This window comes from Loxodonta africana, chromosome X, assembly GCF_030014295.1.
Source record: "Loxodonta africana isolate mLoxAfr1 chromosome X, mLoxAfr1.hap2, whole genome shotgun sequence".
Lineage (NCBI taxonomy): Eukaryota > Metazoa > Chordata > Mammalia > Proboscidea > Elephantidae > Loxodonta > Loxodonta africana.
This window is the reverse complement of record NC_087369.1, coordinates 125669469-125688157: the sequence shown is the minus strand read 5'-3', so window position 1 is coordinate 125688157 and position 18689 is coordinate 125669469. Positions and strand designations below refer to the sequence as shown.

The following is an 18689-nucleotide window of genomic DNA, read 5'->3' as shown; positions in this document are numbered from 1 at the left end:
AAACAACCTAAATGTCCATCAACAGATGAATGGATAAACAAAATTCAGTACATACATACAATGGAATACTACTTTTCCATAAAATTTGTCATATAATTTTTACCTGCAGATGACTGAGATACTACTCAGCCATAAGGAGAAATGAAGTCCTGATACATGCTACAAAATGAATGAGCCTTGAAAACATTATGCCGAGTGAAATAAATTGGATACAAAGAACAAATATTGTATGATCTCACTTATATGAAATAGACATAGGTATAGAGATCAAAGCTTATTAGTGGTTACCATGGGTAGGAAGGAAGGGGACAGGAGGAGTCATTGCTTAAGGGGCACTGAGTTTCTGCTAATAGTGATAGAATAATTTGGAAAAGGATAGTGGTGATGGTGGCACAACATGATGAATGTAATCAGTGTCACAGAATTATACATATAAAAATTGTTGAATTAGAAAATGTTTTGTTATCACAATTTAAAAAAGGGGGGAAATGGGTTTCATTAAACTTAAGCAAGTCACTTATCTCTTTGGGTTTCAGCTTCTTCATGTGTAAGAGGAACGAGTTGTGCTAGATGGGCTCTAAGATCCCTTGTAGTTGTTGTTAGGTGCTGTTAAGTTGGTTCTGACTCATAGCAACCCTATGCACAACAGAATGAAACTGCCCGGTCCTGCGCCATCCTCACAATCGTCACGTTATAATTCTTTCTACTTAGTTCCAGCTTCATCTTGAGAAAATCTCTCTTTTTTTGTTCGAATCCCTTTGGACACTTTGAGTCATTAGGGAGTCCTTAGGGAGGATTTCAGGGACTATTTCCAAAGTAACAATTTTGTGAGCTCTCGCATCTGTTTGCATCAGTAATGCAAGTATATTATAAATGCATAAGATATGCATTTAGCAGAGCAATCAGAGTGATGTTACTAGAAGAACACGTATTAGAAGCCAGGAGTTCAGGGTTTGAACCCCCAACTGGCCAATGTTAGTTCGGTGATCCCCTGTAAGTTACGTTAGTTTCCTCATCTGTAAAAAGGTGATGATAATGGCCACCATGAGTGGTTTCATCTCCTTTTTCTGGCTGACGGACATTAGAGGAGATAAGTTCACTTCCATATACCCCTTGTGATGTAAGGACAACTAGGATTGGCTTTCTCAGTCATCTTTAAGTAAGACTCATATGACAAATTTTATGGAAATGTAGACCGCAGCTTCCAAACCAATAGGCCACAGCACTCTGAAGCATTTGGGGAAGGTTATGGGTATAGAAACAGATTGATCTCCTTTTTCTCAACCCTAAATAAGTCAGGTGGGGACTGAAGCAGCCAAAGCCCTCAGAGCAGGCCATTCGCTCACCTCACTGTGCTATACTATCATCTCTATGTGTGCTATGGAAACCCTGGTGGCATAGTGGTTAAGTGCTACGGCTGCTAACCAAAAGGTCAGCAGTTCGAATCCCCCAGGCGCTCCTTGGAAACTCTATGGGGGCAGTTCTACTCTGTCCTATAGAGTCGCTATGAGTCACAATCGACTCAATGGCAGAAGGTTTGGTTTTTTGGTTTATGTGTGCTATAACATGAAAAGATTTGGGAAAGATTGCTGTTGACTATTATGTACCATGCAAATATTAACTGATTTTATTTAGTTTTGAAAGTTTCCTTTGCAAAGACACTCATGTCTATCCATGGCTAAAAAGAGAGGTATGTCTGCTGCCCTATACTTGATACAAGGATGATGTTGATTAAAAGTAGGACCTGTTCTTTAGATGTTTTCATTTATGTAGCTCCTTCCTAGAGTATTGAGAATAAGTTGTGTATCTGTTTCCCTCCATGAGAGCATGGAAATATATTTATTGTGGTCATGTCAATATCCCTACTTCTTAGCATGGTGCCTGGCAAATGGTAGGCATCCAATATATATGTGTTGAGTAAATGAACAGTTGTACAAATGAATTAATGAATTTGCCTTGAACCATTCATCATACCCCAACCCATCTATAACCCATGGTAGACAACTGAAATTGAGATAGCTGTGGCAAGAAAAGTAGGATTCAAATTTGACCTCATTAACACTTGGCTTTTCCCAACTGAGGTTAACAAACTATACCAATGAATGCTTTATCGTAAAATGTGTATTTCTGTTTGCTGCTGATGTCCTATTGAGGTTAGGCAGGTGTCTGGCTCAGAAATAGGATAAAAGGACTTTAAACTCTTCCAACAGTGTGCTCAGTGAACAGTGAGGATGTTACAGTGTTCTTCTTAGGTCAACAAAGAAAAGAATCTTTATCTTCCATTTCTAAAATGTTTCTAAAAACACTATAATGATTGAACATTCTGCTGTAATATCTAACCCCCCCGCCCCGCTTCGTGTAGTGTCAGGAGGGACTGTCAAAAAGCATAATAGCCTCTCACCTCACCTCCTTTCGTTGACTGATGGAATTCAGATAGAGTAGTTACAGTCCCCTTCCTCACATCCCTTGCATTCCAAGGACCAACAGAATTGGCTTACTCAGCCATCTTTACGAACATACCCCAATGCCACTTGATCCAGCTGTACCTTCCTACCCAGCAACTGACTACACACAGGCATGGAATGACAGTCCTCAGAGGCCTACCATAATATATTCCAGACAAGATGTAAAGCTAAAACAGGCGAGAGGGATACAAAATTACAAAACAGGAAGTAAATGGCAGAGATGAATGGAAGTCGGTTAAAGATTACATACATTTGAAAAGATGGCTAGAAAAAAGGATCATACAATACACATACTTTTCACTGTCAAAACACTAGATATAAACCATTACACATTTCTAACTTTTCTTGTACACCAGAATGAACTCTGGATAAGTACGTGCTCCCCTTTGTATTCCGGAAACCATAGCAAAATCACTGGTAAAGAATGCACAGACTGCAAAGTGGGCAGGGTAGATTTTCAGCCATTGACTGGAAAAGAAAACGTTTTACCAGTACATCGATGTATTTTTTTTCCCAGGGGTCTATTTCAAACTTTGTATGAGAAGTGATAATTAACAAAGCGTTTGTGAGCTTCAGGAGTTCTTTAACTTTTGGTTCTGGTTTCTTATCATGACCCGTTAGTATGATGTAGCGGCTACGAGTATGGGCCCAGTAGCCAAGCTGCTAATGTTTGAATCACTTACTAACTGTGTGACTTGTGCTCAGTTGCTTAACTTCCCTGAGTCTCCAGTCACTTCTATAAAAAATGGAAATAATAATAATACCCACCTCATATAGTTTTTCATATAGTAGTTCTAATGATTCATTTAACTCTCCAAACACTTAAAATGACATTTTAAGTTAACATTTATTGGGTACTTACTGGCATATAGTAAGTACCCAATAAATGTTAGTTACTGTAATGATTATTACTTATCAATTGTAAAATATTATAGAAATATTAAATATATTATTATCCAGGCAGACCTGGAAAAGCCTTTTGCTTCACCACTGTTGGTCCATTTCAAGAAAGAACAAGGGTTAATATTTCCCAAAGAATAAATTGCTTTGGTATATAATGATGACAGTGATGTCTAGAGATATTGGGAGAGAAGAAAGAATTTACCAGAAAGATAAGATGAGATAGCAGAAGGAACACTGTAAGAAGAGGCTCATGACCTGGATTTTACTCCTGGCTGCTCACTCTTCAGTAGGTCGACTTCCCCTTTCTGATCCTTAGTTTTCTCAACTATAAATTGAAATAAAACCTTTTTACTCTGTCTTTTGCATGGCTCCTCTATTCCAGTGCTGCATCTTAAAGAAGTGCCCAGTATCATGGCTGGGTTTAGCACATTGCAGGAGATGACGGTCATTAAGAAAATGGCCTCTAGAGTCAGGCTGTCTTGAATTCAAAACCTGGCTTTATTAGCTGTGAGACTTTGGACAATTTTCTAAATTTTTCTAAGCTTCAGTTTTTTCACTATTACATAAGGATAAGAGCACCCATCTCTCAGCGTTACATTGAGACTTAAATGAGATAACGTATAGAACAAACTTAGCACAGCGAAGGCCACACAGTAATTCCTTAATAAATACTAATGAGGTTGATGATAACATGAAGGGTTCTACTAAATTACGCATATCCTATGTGCGTGCATAAGGAACATCATGCCCTTTTTTGGCACAATATTGTCTTCATTAAGAAAAAAATGGGGGGAGGGCAATTCACCTAGAGATTTGGATGTCCTAGTTTAGAACATGCCTTTGGTGGATATTGGTGTGAATTTTCCCCAAGTGTAAAGATAGAGAGGGTTCCAAATTGGAAAAAGCACATGACAGCTATGGGAGTTATAGCTGAGACTTCCCTGGAAACCTGAGGGTCGGTCAGATCCTATACAAACAACCTGCTCCACCTTCTTTGACAGGTGCTTGGTTCCAACAATGCACACAGCACCTGTGCAGAAAGCCTCCTTGGTCACCTCCAGCCCTCACATATAAAACGTACAGCTGTGGCCCAGAACTGCCAGGGGGTGCTCCTGTAGGACCACAGGACTCCAGGGTAGCAGCCAGCATCTAACTGGGATGTTTGTGTTTATTCTCTGTTTTCTTGCCTAGATCCATTCTCCACCCTTTTCTGTCCTCCTTTATCCCAGGAAAGCTGAACACTACTGATTTCTATCATCTGGTCTCTTTTTGCCTCTGGCTTCTGTTTGAGTTCAACCAAAGGGTAGGGGGAGGCACTAGCAGGAGATTGGAAGGCAGGAGTTAAGGTGGGTTAGGGTATCTATCCCACCCACTCCCTCCCTACTTGTCAGAGTTCAATAGTAGTTTTATTCCTCGAAGGCCATAGTTCCTGACAGGACCCTGCTCTTGACAGGCTACCTTCACTCTTGCCAGGTTCCAGTGACACTGCTGCTTCCCCTGCCACTGCAGGCCTAAGGCTGCTAACTAACACCTCTCTTGTTGGTTCCCTTAACCCTGCTCACACCTTCGTCATTAGTCCCTTAATTCAACTCTCTTCTGTTCAGCCTTTGACTGGGGCTTATTTCCAGCTAAACCTAACCTTAGCGGTGTTCACACATCCTGCACTGGGCCCATTTCTCTCCTCTACATTTACTGCAGTGGCTCTCACAGTGCAGACCACAATAACGGTTGTTATTCTTTACAAGTACTACTACCACCTGTAATGGTGGGTCTTTTTTCCTAACAGTAAATGATAATTTTATGTCCTTAAATTATTTCTCTCATGTTTTATGTAAATCTTCACCCTTCTTCCCATTTGTTTTCATGAGTTGACGTGGAAGGAGATTTTATTTATTTTTAGCAGCTGGATTACATGGGATTGCTTCTGACACCTGCTGATGGAAATGCATGAAAACCAGTGTTACACAGGAGTCAAAGCTCCAAATGATTTAGTTGCAGATCTGTTGATTCTTTTGAGTGAAATGCCTAATACAAAAAGCTAGAAACAAGACCTCTCTCTTTCCCTTTGCCCCAAGCCAGCTATTGACTGACGGAGAGGGAAAAAAATGCATTTGACAGCATGCTGAGTTACCTTGTACCACACAACGTCAGGCTCCTGATCGGACTTTTTAAAATCATCCATGTCTGGGCACGAGATCTCCTTTCTTTTAGTGACTTCAGATTTTTCTAAATAGCGGATCCTGCTATTGTAGCACAGGCCTGATTCATTTTCTGCCACAGTCAAGGACATTGACACCTTCATGCAATATGTTGAGTTTCTGTAGGAACAGAGAAATAGCAAAATGGCTTTATTGGGTGTTTACAACTTTGTTTGCACCCTATATATTTCAAGAGTATTGACTTTTCCATTTAGGGCCTTGCCTAGAAATCAGAAACAACATCAAAACAATACAGAGCCGTTTTCTACTTCAACTGGCAGGAAGATATGAACCAAAATGCTAATGTGGACATCTTTGGCCATGAGACAGCCACAGACAGCAGCTGTATCCATCTCTGAACTCTAAGACTGTCAGCTTTCTTTACCCATGGTAAATATTGGTACGCTGATAATCTGGTAGTGAAAACCTTTGAGAAAGTCTCTCTATAACCATGGCTATAGCCATTTCTGTTCTGCCCCGGTGACCAGTCCCTTACTGAATATTCCAGAAGTTGACTCATTTTGCCATTGGTTTCTAAGCCAACATTTTTTGAGCTACACCACTAAAAACCAAATCAACATGCCAATGATACCTACTAACTTACAAAGGTTTTTAAGGTGCTTGATGAGATGTTTCGGAGGTCAAATCCGGGCTCCTATAAAGAACAAATTCTAGTAGAGTGTAGTCAGTCTAGATTAATTTTATCTACCAACACTAACATTATAAAAGAATTTCAGCATTGATTTTCACTGTAAGGCCACTTCAGAAGTTGGGCATTGACTGGTTGACTCATTACCTAATGGTATTTATGAAATGAAATTCTACTTTCATCTCTCTATGTACTCCATGATTCTTCTCTATTCTACCCTATCCTACCCTACCCCACTCTGTTCTAACCTCCCCTACCCTAAATGGACTCCAGATATCAGTCAAAAATTTGGAAAGTGTGAGGAAAAGATCAGAAGTAGCCTGGTAAAACTAGGAAGAAAGTCAACTATAAATCTTGGTGAGAGTGTTTAATCTTACTTTATAGAGGACGTTTCAGGACCATATCTATTCTAAACATTAAGGCATGCCTGTTGTCAAAAATACAGTGTCAAGGACAGCTATTCAAAACCAAGTGTTTTTACAACCAAGTGATAACAATCCTGACAGATGGGATTAGCATACCAATGAATAATTTTAAGATGGCTCCAAATGATGGCTACTATTCATATTATTTAGTACCCACTCACTGAAAGTTCCAAACGTGCCAGGCATTATGAGAAACACAGGTATGTAGACAGCTCCTGTCCATTGGGTTTACAAACTAAGTTAATCAAAATGACTCCTACTTAGGTTTCCACGGAAGCACTCCTGATTTTGCCCATGTCTGTGTCATCTGAAAAGGATGCTATGAAAGCACTCCCATTTTGATATGCAGATGCAACTTCATTACACAATGAAGATTATGAGATAAACTGTTTTTCTGCTTTCCTTGGTGTGGGTTCTCAGAGTCCAAAAGGCAAAAGATATGCCCACTGGTAGTCAAATGATAGAAACTTTCATACTCTTGTCAGATGTTGGGCAGCCTCTTTAAAAGCCATGAAGCTAAAGCTACTAGAATTAAAAAAAAAATCTTAGGCAAGAAGGGTAAAGTTTCGCTCAATCAGTTTAGCTCTCCTTAACCCTACGTTCAATACTTCAGTGCTAGACACTTCCATTTCTCCTTGCATCCTACAAGGCCCTGTGCAATCTGGCCCTTCATAACACTCTCCCCTTCACTCATTATGGTGCAGCCACACTGGAATTTTCTCCGTTCCTTGAATACACTAAGCCTATTCCAGCCATGGGCCTTTGCACTTGCTTTTCTCTTTGCCCAGAATGTTCATCTCCCAGAACTTTTTTTTCTCTTCTTTTTTTAAATTGTACTTGAGATGAAGGTTTACAGAGCAAACTAGTTTCTCATGAAACAATTAATACACATATTGTTTTGTGACACTGGTTGCCAACCCCACAACACATCAACACTCTCCTCTTCTCGACCTTGGGTTCCCCATTACCTGCTTTCCTGTCCCCTCCTGCCTTCTCATCCTTGCCCCTGGGCTGGTGTGTCCATTTACTCTCATTTCCAGATCTTCTAAAGGTTCTTTTATTAATCAAGTATAATTTCAAATTTGCTTCCTCTGAGATGCCTTCTATGATCTTCCCATCTCTCTCATACCCTATAGCTCTTATTTCCTTATTAACAGTTATCACTCTGATCTTCCATCATTTTTTTACTGGTAAATGTAAGCTCTTGAGGGCAAGGACTTTGTTGCTCTTATTTACCACTTTATTCCTAGGATCTAAGTGAATAGATAGTAGGTGCTCAGTAAATGTTAGTTGATTAAATGAATGAGCGTCAAAATAACTGCACGTTGACAGATATGTCTTCTCTGCTCTACTTTTGTATCAACCCCTTATAGCACAAACCTCAGCACTCTACAGATTCAGGTACATAGCTGGTCAAATTTCACATGTCCTTTATAACTACGATCCAGGATAATTTGCAGGTGTCCTTGGATCACCATTAGGGGAAGGATTGTCCAAGTTTTGTGCATCAGCTTATTGACAAAGAACAGACTATACTGGTTACAACTGGGAGACAAGGACAACTGGGGCAGGAGTTGAGGATGGAGGAAAGATAAATGGTCACAGTTTTTAAGAGGTGAACACAGAAGAAAGAGAATCCCCTCTGCTGGATATCCGAAGTATTCTGAAGGATGCATGATATTACAACCTGTGATCGCATCTGCTCCACAGTGCTCACACAAGTCGAAGAGACTTACTTGTTAAATATCTTCCATTATTATGTTATAACCCCAGGGAAAGAGAGCTGTTGACCAGAGGTCTCAGCAAAGAATGGAGTAGGTAGGATGTTCAATGCCATGAAAGAAGCTTACTACCTCAAATGTGTTGAGCCCTGGGCAGAAAACAGGGTAGACAAAACAAAAGGCCAGTATAACATAGTGGGGAAACCCTGGTGACGTAGTGGTTAAGTGCTATGGCTGCTAACCAAAGGGTCGGCAGTTCGAATCTGCCAGGCGCTCCTTGGAAACTCTACGGGGCAGTTCTACTCTGTCCTATAAGGTCACTATGAGTCGGAATCGACTCGATGGCACTGGGTTTGGTTTTGGTTTTTTTGTATAACATAGTGGTATCTTTAACGAGGCACCAGCTTTGAATAAAGACCCACTGGGTTCAACTAGCTCTGTGACCTTGGGCAAGTTATCTAACCTCTCTAAGTCTCGGTTTTCTCATCTGAAAAATGAGGATAAGAAGCTCTTCATGGTGATTCATTGGGGGTGGGAGGAAGGAGTTCACTTCACTATATAACTATGAAAAAAATATATTTTATCATTTTTTTTAGTTGGGATGATTATAAGATCTGACCTCTCCAGGCTGTTGTGAGGATTAAATAATATATATGAAACACCTAATACAGTATCTGACACATAGTAGGTATTCAATAAACTTAGCTATAATTAGAATTGTTAGTATTGCTAGTATTGTTATATGTATTGTTAATAAATAATACTTATAATCTATATGAGATATAATAATCATGAACAATCACCAATATAATAAAAACAACACACTGACTGTAAGGGGTTAAGATATGACTCCTGATTAAGAGTGCTACTTGATAGGGAAGAGGCTGGAAGAGGTCAGTTCGGCAAGAGGTTTAGTACCAGAGGGTCATATAAGTTTGAAAGGAACAGAAAGATACATTGACTGTGGCACAAAAAGAAGTGAATGGAGAGAAAGTAGCTAAGGCAGGAAGAAACTGCTAGGTACTAAGAGTACTAGGTACTAGGCAAAGACTAGAACCTTAGAGATCAAAGGGTTAGTAAGAGCTCCACTAAGCCTTTGGGAGCTTCCTAAATGCCTTCTATAATAAAGCCCAGAACTCTAGGCAAGGCTTCTAGGGACAAAAGACACTAGATGCTCCTATACGTTCACTCCTCAATACCTCCAGAGTATAAACTATGTAGGCCATGTTGGCAGCACTTGCACTGACTTGGGATGGGAATGGCTGGGGACAGCTGATGGGTTGAAGGAGGTAGTGTTTCCCTACTCCCCAATCCTTACCCACAAAACAACCCTAGGCCAGGGCCCTGCATGAATTCCCTCTCACTCTGATCTCTGGCATGTGAATGGGTGCTGAGAATTTGCTTGTTAACCCATGAACGAGCCGTGGAATGAAGTCCTTGATGATGACCAAGGTCCCTGGAACCTAAAGACAAGGCCAGGTTTGAGTCCTGCTGTTGCCATGGCTGACCTAGGGGAAGTGTGATCAAGGTTGCCTGACAGTCTGAGACTCAGGTTGATTTTTATTAGTCCTGTAATCCAGCCCTGGCACAGTTCCTGCTAACAATCTTGCATTATTTAGATTTTATTTTGAAAAATGCCCCAGGCCAGTTCTATTTAAAATGTTTCCTACAACTGGGACCTAAAAATGTTCCTTTTCTTTCATTAGGTACAATTAGAGCTATGCAAAGTTGAGGAGACAGACTGATGAGTGTGCTAGAATGGGGACTGTTCTTTTTTCTCTCTCTTCCACATCCTCAGGAGGACAAGGAGAACATTCAGATTCGATGTGAAAAAAGGGCCCTGGCAGTGATGCTGCCGCAACTCTTTGCAGTTGTATGCATTTATAATCTTTCAATGTAATTCATTAATTTCACCAATAACCCAGGAAAATGGTCAGGGTGAATATTATCTACATTTCACGGAGGTCATAGAGAGAACAAATAACAGGGTCAAGCTCTTATAGATGGTCAGTGGATTAGAACCAAGTTTTCCTGACCACTAGCCTCTGGTTCTTTTGCTAGACTAATGTCAGAACTTGATGCTAAAATGGGTTAACAGCCAAACTAACACTTGGTTATCCATACCAACTTGGGGAAGCTGCTAGAAAGAAAACCAGGTGTGAAAAACATAACATTTAGAGAATAATGTTGGTAATGGGCACAGCACAGAATTCACAAATTTATAAATAAACCTGGTTTTCTATTCCAAAGGTTCGATGTTAGTTAGTTCGCATCATAATTTATACTTTTTTTTTCAGAGTTATTTCCAAGGGAAAATATTGACCGATCTTGGATTCTCTGCAGGGAAAAGCAAGACTTGGATTTTAAACATACAAGAAAAATCCAGATGCACCTTCCTAACTCCCATTTACAAAACATATGCTTATACTATAAAACCTAAAGTTTTGTTTTAGAATTTGAGTTTAAGTGAATTTTTCGTATCACCAGGACTAAGCCAAAGAAAAGAAACTAAATAAATTAGGGAACTTCTTCATACCTAAAAGCAGAAGCCCTAGATAAAATGCCTCAGGATATAGTTGGAACTTTTCTAAGTGGTTCCTTCGATTGTAGGGACCTCGAATCCTCATTTCAAAATGCTTACCTTGCAAATTCCAGAGCCATCTAATGATCAGTAAACTAAAACTTCACTTTCTGACATTTTTGAAATGTGAGTTGACTGCTATGCATAACTGTCAATTAAACAATCTACCCTTTTTTAAAGAGAGTGTCCTCCCCAAAACATAAGAACTATGAACCCATATTGCAGCAAATTTAGGGAAGGGAAACAAATGCATAAACAAACAGGATCTCAAGCCCCTGGATGAAATTCCAATAACAAAATTCTGTAGAAAACGCTTTTAACTCGTAACAAAGTACAGAAACAACTACATGTAAGTGCAAACATGCACTGTTTATGTTTTCAAAGGCCAAGAGGATCCAAAGTTCTGACCAACTTATTAATATTATCATTCTATGAAGAACCACAACCCTTCAGACTCACTCAAATGACATTTGCTGAGCATCTACCATGTGTCATGCTGTTATAAACGTTGTAAAGTAGGTTTAAACTTAATACAATAATTTAAATACTTGTGCTATAGTAGGTTGGGGAAACACAAAATCTTTCAAAAAATTTCCTTTTATCAGTTGTAATCTATAAATAAATAGCCTTATTTCTAGGTTAGTTGTGGAAACACAAAATCTTTCAAAAAATTTCCTTTTATCAGTTGTAATCTATAAATAAATAGCCTTATTTCTAGGTTAGTAGTAGAGCAGTGAAAAGTTCAGGGTTTTGTTGGTTGGTTGGTTTTCGCCTTTCATGGATGATGTCTCTAGCTTACAGCAATGTCAATATAATAGCTTTTAAGCTCATGTACATTTTTATACATCAGGCAGAAACCTGGTTAGTGAACAAAAAAAGGGGTTGCTGAAGGAATGAACAAAGAATGCTTTATTAACTGCTTTTCTCTCCTGCTAACATGAACATGCAGCCTTTGGCATGACACTGATAACATTTCTGATGATTACTCAAAAATAATTTCCCTACAGTTTGTGATGCAGTAAGAAGAAAGGTTGACCCAGGGACTTCAAGTGAACTAGAATTGAGCAGCTCACTGCTTGAAAAGATGGCCTCTGGAGACAGGAGACATGTCTCCTAACTATGGATCTTTGGACAGGTTACTGAGTCTGTTTTTCTCATATGTAACATGGGAACAAGTAAAACAGCTATCCTTATCTCCTTTCCTAAGAAAGCCTTTTGCTCTGGAGGGAGACACTATTTGTATCTTCCAAGACTGTTCTCCAAACCAACGTTCTTAAAAAGATAATCCAGGACAAAAGACAATAAGAGCCTCTGCTCACAAGACATGGAGAAATGTGAGAGACCCATGGAGAACTGTCTCCCAACAATGAGATAGTTCACTTAAGACACTTAACACAGTACCTGGCATATACTAAATGCTCAGTAAAAAGTAATCACTGCTGGAATCATCATTTACTATTACCACATTAATCTACTGACTCCCATGCCAAACTGTGAATCAAGGTATTTTATTTTGTTGTTTAAAAAAAAACAAACTGCAGCCAGTGGACCAGGTTACAGTAGAAATTATATATATATATATATATATATATATATATATATATATATATATATATATTTAAAACTACTCACTAAAGATAAAATTTTTCCATCAAAATATCCTCTGAATTCAAAACAATCTATAATTTATTTGGGGGTTAAACATTTAAATTAGAAACCTATTCAAGAAAAATAACTATATACACATACATACATATGTATACATATATACACATACACATGTATGCATATATATGCTAATCTATTTATAGATAATTGACTATTGTGGATCTTTCTAGTGGTAAGTTCAAGTTACCATTCCCAAGGAAAGCAATTGCAATCTGCCACCTAAGGGTACAGGTAGCTTGTTCAAAATCTAGCTGCCAGTGACTGACCGAGAGTGTGGGGAAAGGTAAGGGAACAATCAAGGTAAATTAAAATATATTTCCTTCTACCATGGTGTAACTGATCCCTGCTTTCTTGTCCAGTTGAAGACATGTTTAAGAGTGTCAATCTTCTGTGACACATCATATTGTAGCGAGAAGACTTTAAGTCTGGGGAAAAGTCTGATGTTTCTGTTAAAAAAAAAAAACTCCTCTACAAAGCCTTCCTTGACCAACTCCACTAACTCTAATGATGACTTCTCACTTCCTTACTGCTTCTTATTTAGATTACACCGATATTTTTGCTTCTGCCAATATGCCGTTTTGCTTTAATGCCCGCTGGGTTACACTGCCAAAGCAGAGTTTTCTTTATATGTGGTTACCTTCCTCCCCATACAGTAGTTACCAGAGTATTCTCCCTTTGTGTTAAAAGCTATATAACTCAATTGTCTCAACAACTAAACTGTCATACTCTATTAATCCATTATCTGTTCTCTGACTCCTGCCTACCCACCATAATTGTCACTGCCAGAGGTCTTGAAAAAATTGTCCACACTCAAAATTTCTACTTGCTCCTCTAACTTTACTCCACAACACTCTATCATCTGGCTTCTGCCTCATCATTCTACTGAATTTCTATCACTAAGCTCACTAAAGATACCTTGTTAGCCAAATCTAATGACCTCTCTTTCCTCACCCTACGTGACATCCCTGAATTATTTGAAACTAGTAGCCACTTTTTCTACCTTCTACATCTCTCCTTACTCCTAAGATACCTCCCTATTCTGATTGTTTACTTCTCTGACTACTCCTTACAACTTTATTGCTGGTCCTTACGGCTCAGTCTATTCCCAAAATGTTGGCCACCTTCTCCAGGCCTCAGGATTACCTTCCTCTGTTATTTTCCTTTTATTTTCTCCCCCAATCTTCATCTCCAGTAATTTTATTCAGACGCTAGGCTCCAACCACTAACCACTGATGACAGCCATAATATGAATCTCCAGTTCTGTCCTCCAAAGTTCCAGCCCAGTATAGTCATCCAACTATGACTCCATGTGCCTGTCTTGAAGGCACTCAACTTATCAGTATAAAACTGAACCCATTATCTCTCCCCTACAATCTATTCTTCCTCACCAATTCTTTGTCTAAAAGAAACAAAATGCTTAATTTTCTAGAAGAGCTTTTAAGCAGAAGTGGAAGGATGAGAGCATACAGAGCCAAATGATCACAAGCTGAAGTCCATGTTTCAATTATTACAGACGGAATAAAAGAGATAGGGTAAAAGCTATTCTGAGGCTGGAAGATAAAAGAATAAGGGGGTCAGTGGTAAAACAACCAATGACATTGGTGGACAATGGTAGAAAACAGAGATTCACAGAAGCAGGGCAGGGCTTTACCTTAAGCCCTCTGTTCTTCTGGTGCTACATCTTCTCCCCGGGTGATCTCAACTCCTACTATGAATTCAACTCCCTCTTTCCAATACTGCATCTCCAGCCCTGATGTCTCTCCTAAGTTCCAGTCTCATTTATCCAATTACCTGCTGAGCATCTCTACCAGGATGCCCTATAGGTATCTCAACATCAATATGTCTAGAGGAGAACTCATCCCAAACAACTTCTCCTTATCCCCCATCTAAGTCTACAGCATCACTATCTACTTGATCCCCTATACCAGAAACCTGAGAGTTATCCTAAGCATTCCCTCATCCTCATCCCTGACATTTCTATGAATTCTACTTACTAAATGGCTCTCCATCCCTGCTTCCACTGTCTTAGTTCATGTCTTGAACTACTGTGGCGTTCCCCTAATGGGGCTCTCTGACTCCAGTCTCTCGACCCTTTCCTCATCATTGCATTTTCTACATTATCCCGAATGCTCTTTCTGTAGAAATCACTATCCAACAAGTCAGAACATGAACTCTTTCCACTGAGGATTGATAAATAAAACACACAAGTCGAGATGGAAAGAATACACAAAACAGTATTTAAGAAGAGAACTAAAACAGTGCAACTTCAAAACTCTGGGATTTAACCACCTTCATAGGTAATATTTTAATGCCTGGTTATTTTTTCTCTCTCACTATCTGACATAAGATGCTTAGAGAAGAAATGTTGTCTTTTTCAATGTAGTTCATAGAACAGAACATAACGTCCATATAATAAGGAATGCCTTGATTTTTCAAGATGAAAAATAACTTAAAATTCAAGATTAGTTTATCTCTGCATGGCTGGTCCCTAGGATGTATAAACGGTGGAGGAAATGAGAATGGAAAGAGTTAAGTTAGAAGGGTAGGCTGGAGTGAGACTCTAAGTAGCTTTGAATATGAAGCCAAGGAGTGTATTATAGGGAACCATCAAATATTTTTAAGCTTAAGAGTAGCATGATCATTAAAAAACAATTAGGAAGAGATTAGGAATTAAGAGATTAAAGCCAGGGAGACTATTTAGGAAAGACATGAGCATTCCCTAAGTGGGAATGAGTGTCAAGAGAAATTTCTGAGGTAGTCTTAACAAGACTCAGTGACTGATTCAATATAAATTATTAAGGGGAAGGTACGTGTTGATGGTTTTCAGGTTTCTGCATTGAGCAACTAGATAAAATATTTACAAACGTACGGATGTAAGAGAAGGCAAACTACAGACCAAATGTTGCCAGCTGCCTGTCTTTCTTTATAAAGTTTTACTAGAACACAGTCAGATGTTGACTATGGCTTCTGTGCTGTAAATACTTGGGACAGAGACTATAACGCCCAGAAAGCCTCAAATATTTACTTCCCGGCCCCGTACAGAAAAGTTTGCCGCTCTCTGTACCAGAATTCAGAAGCTTCTGGAACAGGAGCAGCAGCTACAGAATCTTTTCTAGTGGGTGGCACCAGAGGCCGCTGAGGAAGTGAGGCTGTTTCCTGTTATGGAACATTCCACCGTCGGGAGGAGGGGGTCTCCTCTGAACGGGGTGGGACAAACTATTATAATGGGGATGCTATTTTTACTTGATTCTAAGAATCTTATTTTCTTGGTGGCAAGGCTTTTCTGACCACTCCTGTTTCCTCCTGACTTCTAGAGCCTTTGGATCGGCAGCTATGCACTCGCACTCACCCCCACAGACTCTGGAAGTTGGAACAGCCCTAGGGTAGTCGCCTCAGGGGTTGGGACTGAGGCGTCTTTTCCCAGGAGGCTTTGCGAGGAGAGAGGCGCTTTCTCTCCGTGGGCGTGGTAGACGGGGCGGTTGGCCTGCACCTCCTCTGGCCCCGGAGAGGTGAGGCAATCTGGTCAGAGCGTCATTTCAAGGGTGGGTGGCGGAGAGGGAGGGACGGAGAGAACCTAACAGGTTGATCCTTCCCCGTAGGGCTGGAAAAGCCGCTAAGGGCCTCAACTCTCATGGCCTTGAACCCTGAGGACCCCTGTGGTGGGTTCCACCATGCCAAGGTGGCGGACTTCATCAACGAGAAGATGGCTGGGCACGTGAAAGGCCCCGAGTTCTACATCGAGAATATGTCCTCGTCCTGGGAGGAGGTGGAGGGCAAGCTCAGGGCCATCCTGGAAAACAGCACTGTGTCCAGCGAGGCCAAGGAAGCCTGCGCCTGGGGCGGCCTGGCCCTGAGCGTGCGCTTCGCCTGCAGGCAGAGCCATTTACAGGGGTGCAGGGTGCAGTGGCTGCATGACTTCGCCAAGCTGCATAGGTCGGCCGCGCAGTCCCTGGCTGCAGACCTGAAGGTGCTCACTGCGCAGCAGGAACTGGAGCGGAAGGACGCGGCTTCTCAGCTGCAGCTGCTCCGGGCCTCTCTGGCGGAAGTGCAGGAGGAGCGGGACCAGCTGAGGGGGAAGCTCCTCCAGGCTGTAAGAGCTGCTCCAGTGCGGGTCCTCCACTCTCCTGGCCCCGCAAGTCCCTCCTTTTCCGCCCTCTGGCCCCACCCCCCACTCAGCCCCTCCCTTCACCCCCAGAACATGTCTTAATTCTGTCTCCTTCTCCCCAGGAACTGCGGCAGCCATTGGAGCGGACCACAGGGTGGCCAACTGTGGCCGCTGATGATGGGGCTGGGACAGAAGGAGAAGGCGAAGAGGAAGAGAAGGCGATGGCGGCTCCTGCTACCACTGCTGCTGCTGATGCCACAGGAGGAGAGGAGGAGAGGGATGCAGCAGGAGCTACTACCACCCCTGCTACTGAGGCGACACGGGAGCTGAGCGGAAGCTTCCTGCAGCTTCTTGGAGCTGTGAAACCGAAAAATTTCACCTCCGAAGGGCAGCGGGAGGGCGAGCTCAGGTCATTGGGAACAGCCAAGGTTTATTTCTCTGGGGCTGTGAAACCTGGGCCCACAGCCTCGCCGGCACACTTTCCTGTCCAACTCCCTGCCTCATTCACATACTCATACCCCTGCCCCTCATCCTCATTCCCAGACCCACCCGCACCCACACCATCCCCACGAACAGCCACGTTCACAGCATCAGTTCCACCTCAGATGGCTCCCCATCGGGGGGCCTCTGATGTTAGCTTTTGGTCTGAGGGAGGGGCCCAGGGAATAGATCCTCAAGAACCCCAAAGAAGCAGGAGAGACCCCAAATTCCATAAGCAGAGAAGAGCTCCATTAGTGCGCAGGTTGGGAGATTGGGACTGCTCTTGGTGTAAAGCTGTGAATTTTTCACGGCGGAAAACTTGCTTCCGCTGTGGGAGGGGAATCTGGCTACAAAAGTCTGAGTGAATGCGGAAATGTGAGCTGGAACAGAAACATATCCTAATGGGAAATCAGTTTTCCGAGGGAGGGGGAGTGGGGGTAAAGGAGGCAGGAGGGAGGTGAAGTGGGGTGGATGGTGGGGGTGGGGGTGGGGTGACCTGTAGCGGGTGGGGCAGACGGTGGGGGGGCCTGGGAGGGTGTAGATCCAGAGGTTAGGGGGAGAGAGCAGAGACAGAGTTGTATTTTGATGACCCCTTTTGTGTTCCAGGACATTAGCATTGGCCAGTCCAGAACTACTACAGCTTCTATTTGTGTGTCTCCTTGCCACTTTAGCCTTTGGTGGACCTAGGCAGGCATGTTTATTAACACCCACCCGCATGTAGGCCTTAGATGATTAGGAGTGGACATTTGACCCATCCTGAGCCTAGCAGATTCTCACACTAGAGGCAGATTCCATAGTCACGATGGTGTTGGGCAGTGGAGCAGTGGGTTACCTGGTGTTGGGGCCAGGGTCCAGGCCATGGATGCTGAGGCCTGGCCCTAACTAGGGGAGGAGAACCATGTACTTTACAGAGGCAAGTGTCTTAGAGGATGCCAGGATGAGGTCCCGGGGAACAGAGAGGTGTAAAAAAGCAGAAGTTGATCCCATGACCCCAGAGAAAGTGGCTGCCTAACCACCTTCCCAGTTCCTACAGTTATGTTTCATGAAAATGCACTTGTCAGAAATGCCTTTGGGCTTGTTTATATCCCTTGAGGGCAGACTTTTACAAGCTAAACACTCTGGACTTTTGGGGCCGTATAATTCATTGATGTAGGGGGCTAGCCTGTGCATCGTAAGATGTTTAGCAACATCCCTAGCGTCTACCCACTACATGCCTGTAGCAAGCCTCCCCTCAGTTGTGACCACCACAGATGTCACCAGATATTAACACATGTTCACTGGAGGGCAAAATCGCCCCTGGTTGAGAACCACAAAGGAAATGAACAGTAAGAACAGGAAAAGAATCAGAAGAGAAGAGGATCAAAGAAGCTGAGAAGAGAGTTTCAAGGGGAGCGTGTTCAGCAATGCCCAGGGCTGCAGAGGGGCCCCGTGTGTCCACTGACCCAGGGGCAAGATAGGGGCAGAAGCCAAACTGCAAGGGACTGCAGAGTAAGT

General features: G+C 41.9%; 2 protein-coding genes across 2 annotated transcripts in view; one reads left to right on the top strand and one right to left on the bottom strand.

Annotated features, from left to right (window-relative positions):
• IL1RAPL2 (interleukin 1 receptor accessory protein like 2) overlaps positions 1–18689 on the bottom strand; it is a 602004-nt gene that overhangs the window by 564353 nt on the left and 18962 nt on the right. The window contains exon 2 of the mRNA XM_003414874.3: positions 5500–5686. Coding sequence (XP_003414922.1) covers positions 5500–5686 — 187 coding nt within the window. The remainder of the gene's footprint in view (positions 1–5499; positions 5687–18689) is intronic.
• Positions 16145–17582, top strand: TEX13A (testis expressed 13A). The gene is made up of 2 exons (XM_023553923.2): positions 16145–16700; positions 16838–17582. Exons 1-2 carry the CDS (start codon positions 16242–16244, stop codon positions 17558–17560), a joined length of 1182 nt encoding a protein of 393 aa, XP_023409691.2. The 5' UTR covers positions 16145–16241; the 3' UTR covers positions 17561–17582.

Excerpts from the sequence above, each read along its gene's own strand:
- TEX13A (XM_023553923.2), top strand. The coding sequence starts at position 16,242 with ATGGCCTTGAACCCTGAGGACCCCTGTGGTGGGTTCCACCATGCCAAG. Across the intron at positions 16,701-16,837 it reads GGGGGAAGCTCCTCCAGGCT|GAACTGCGGCAGCCATTGGA; the intron begins GTAAGAGCTGCT and ends CCTTCTCCCCAG.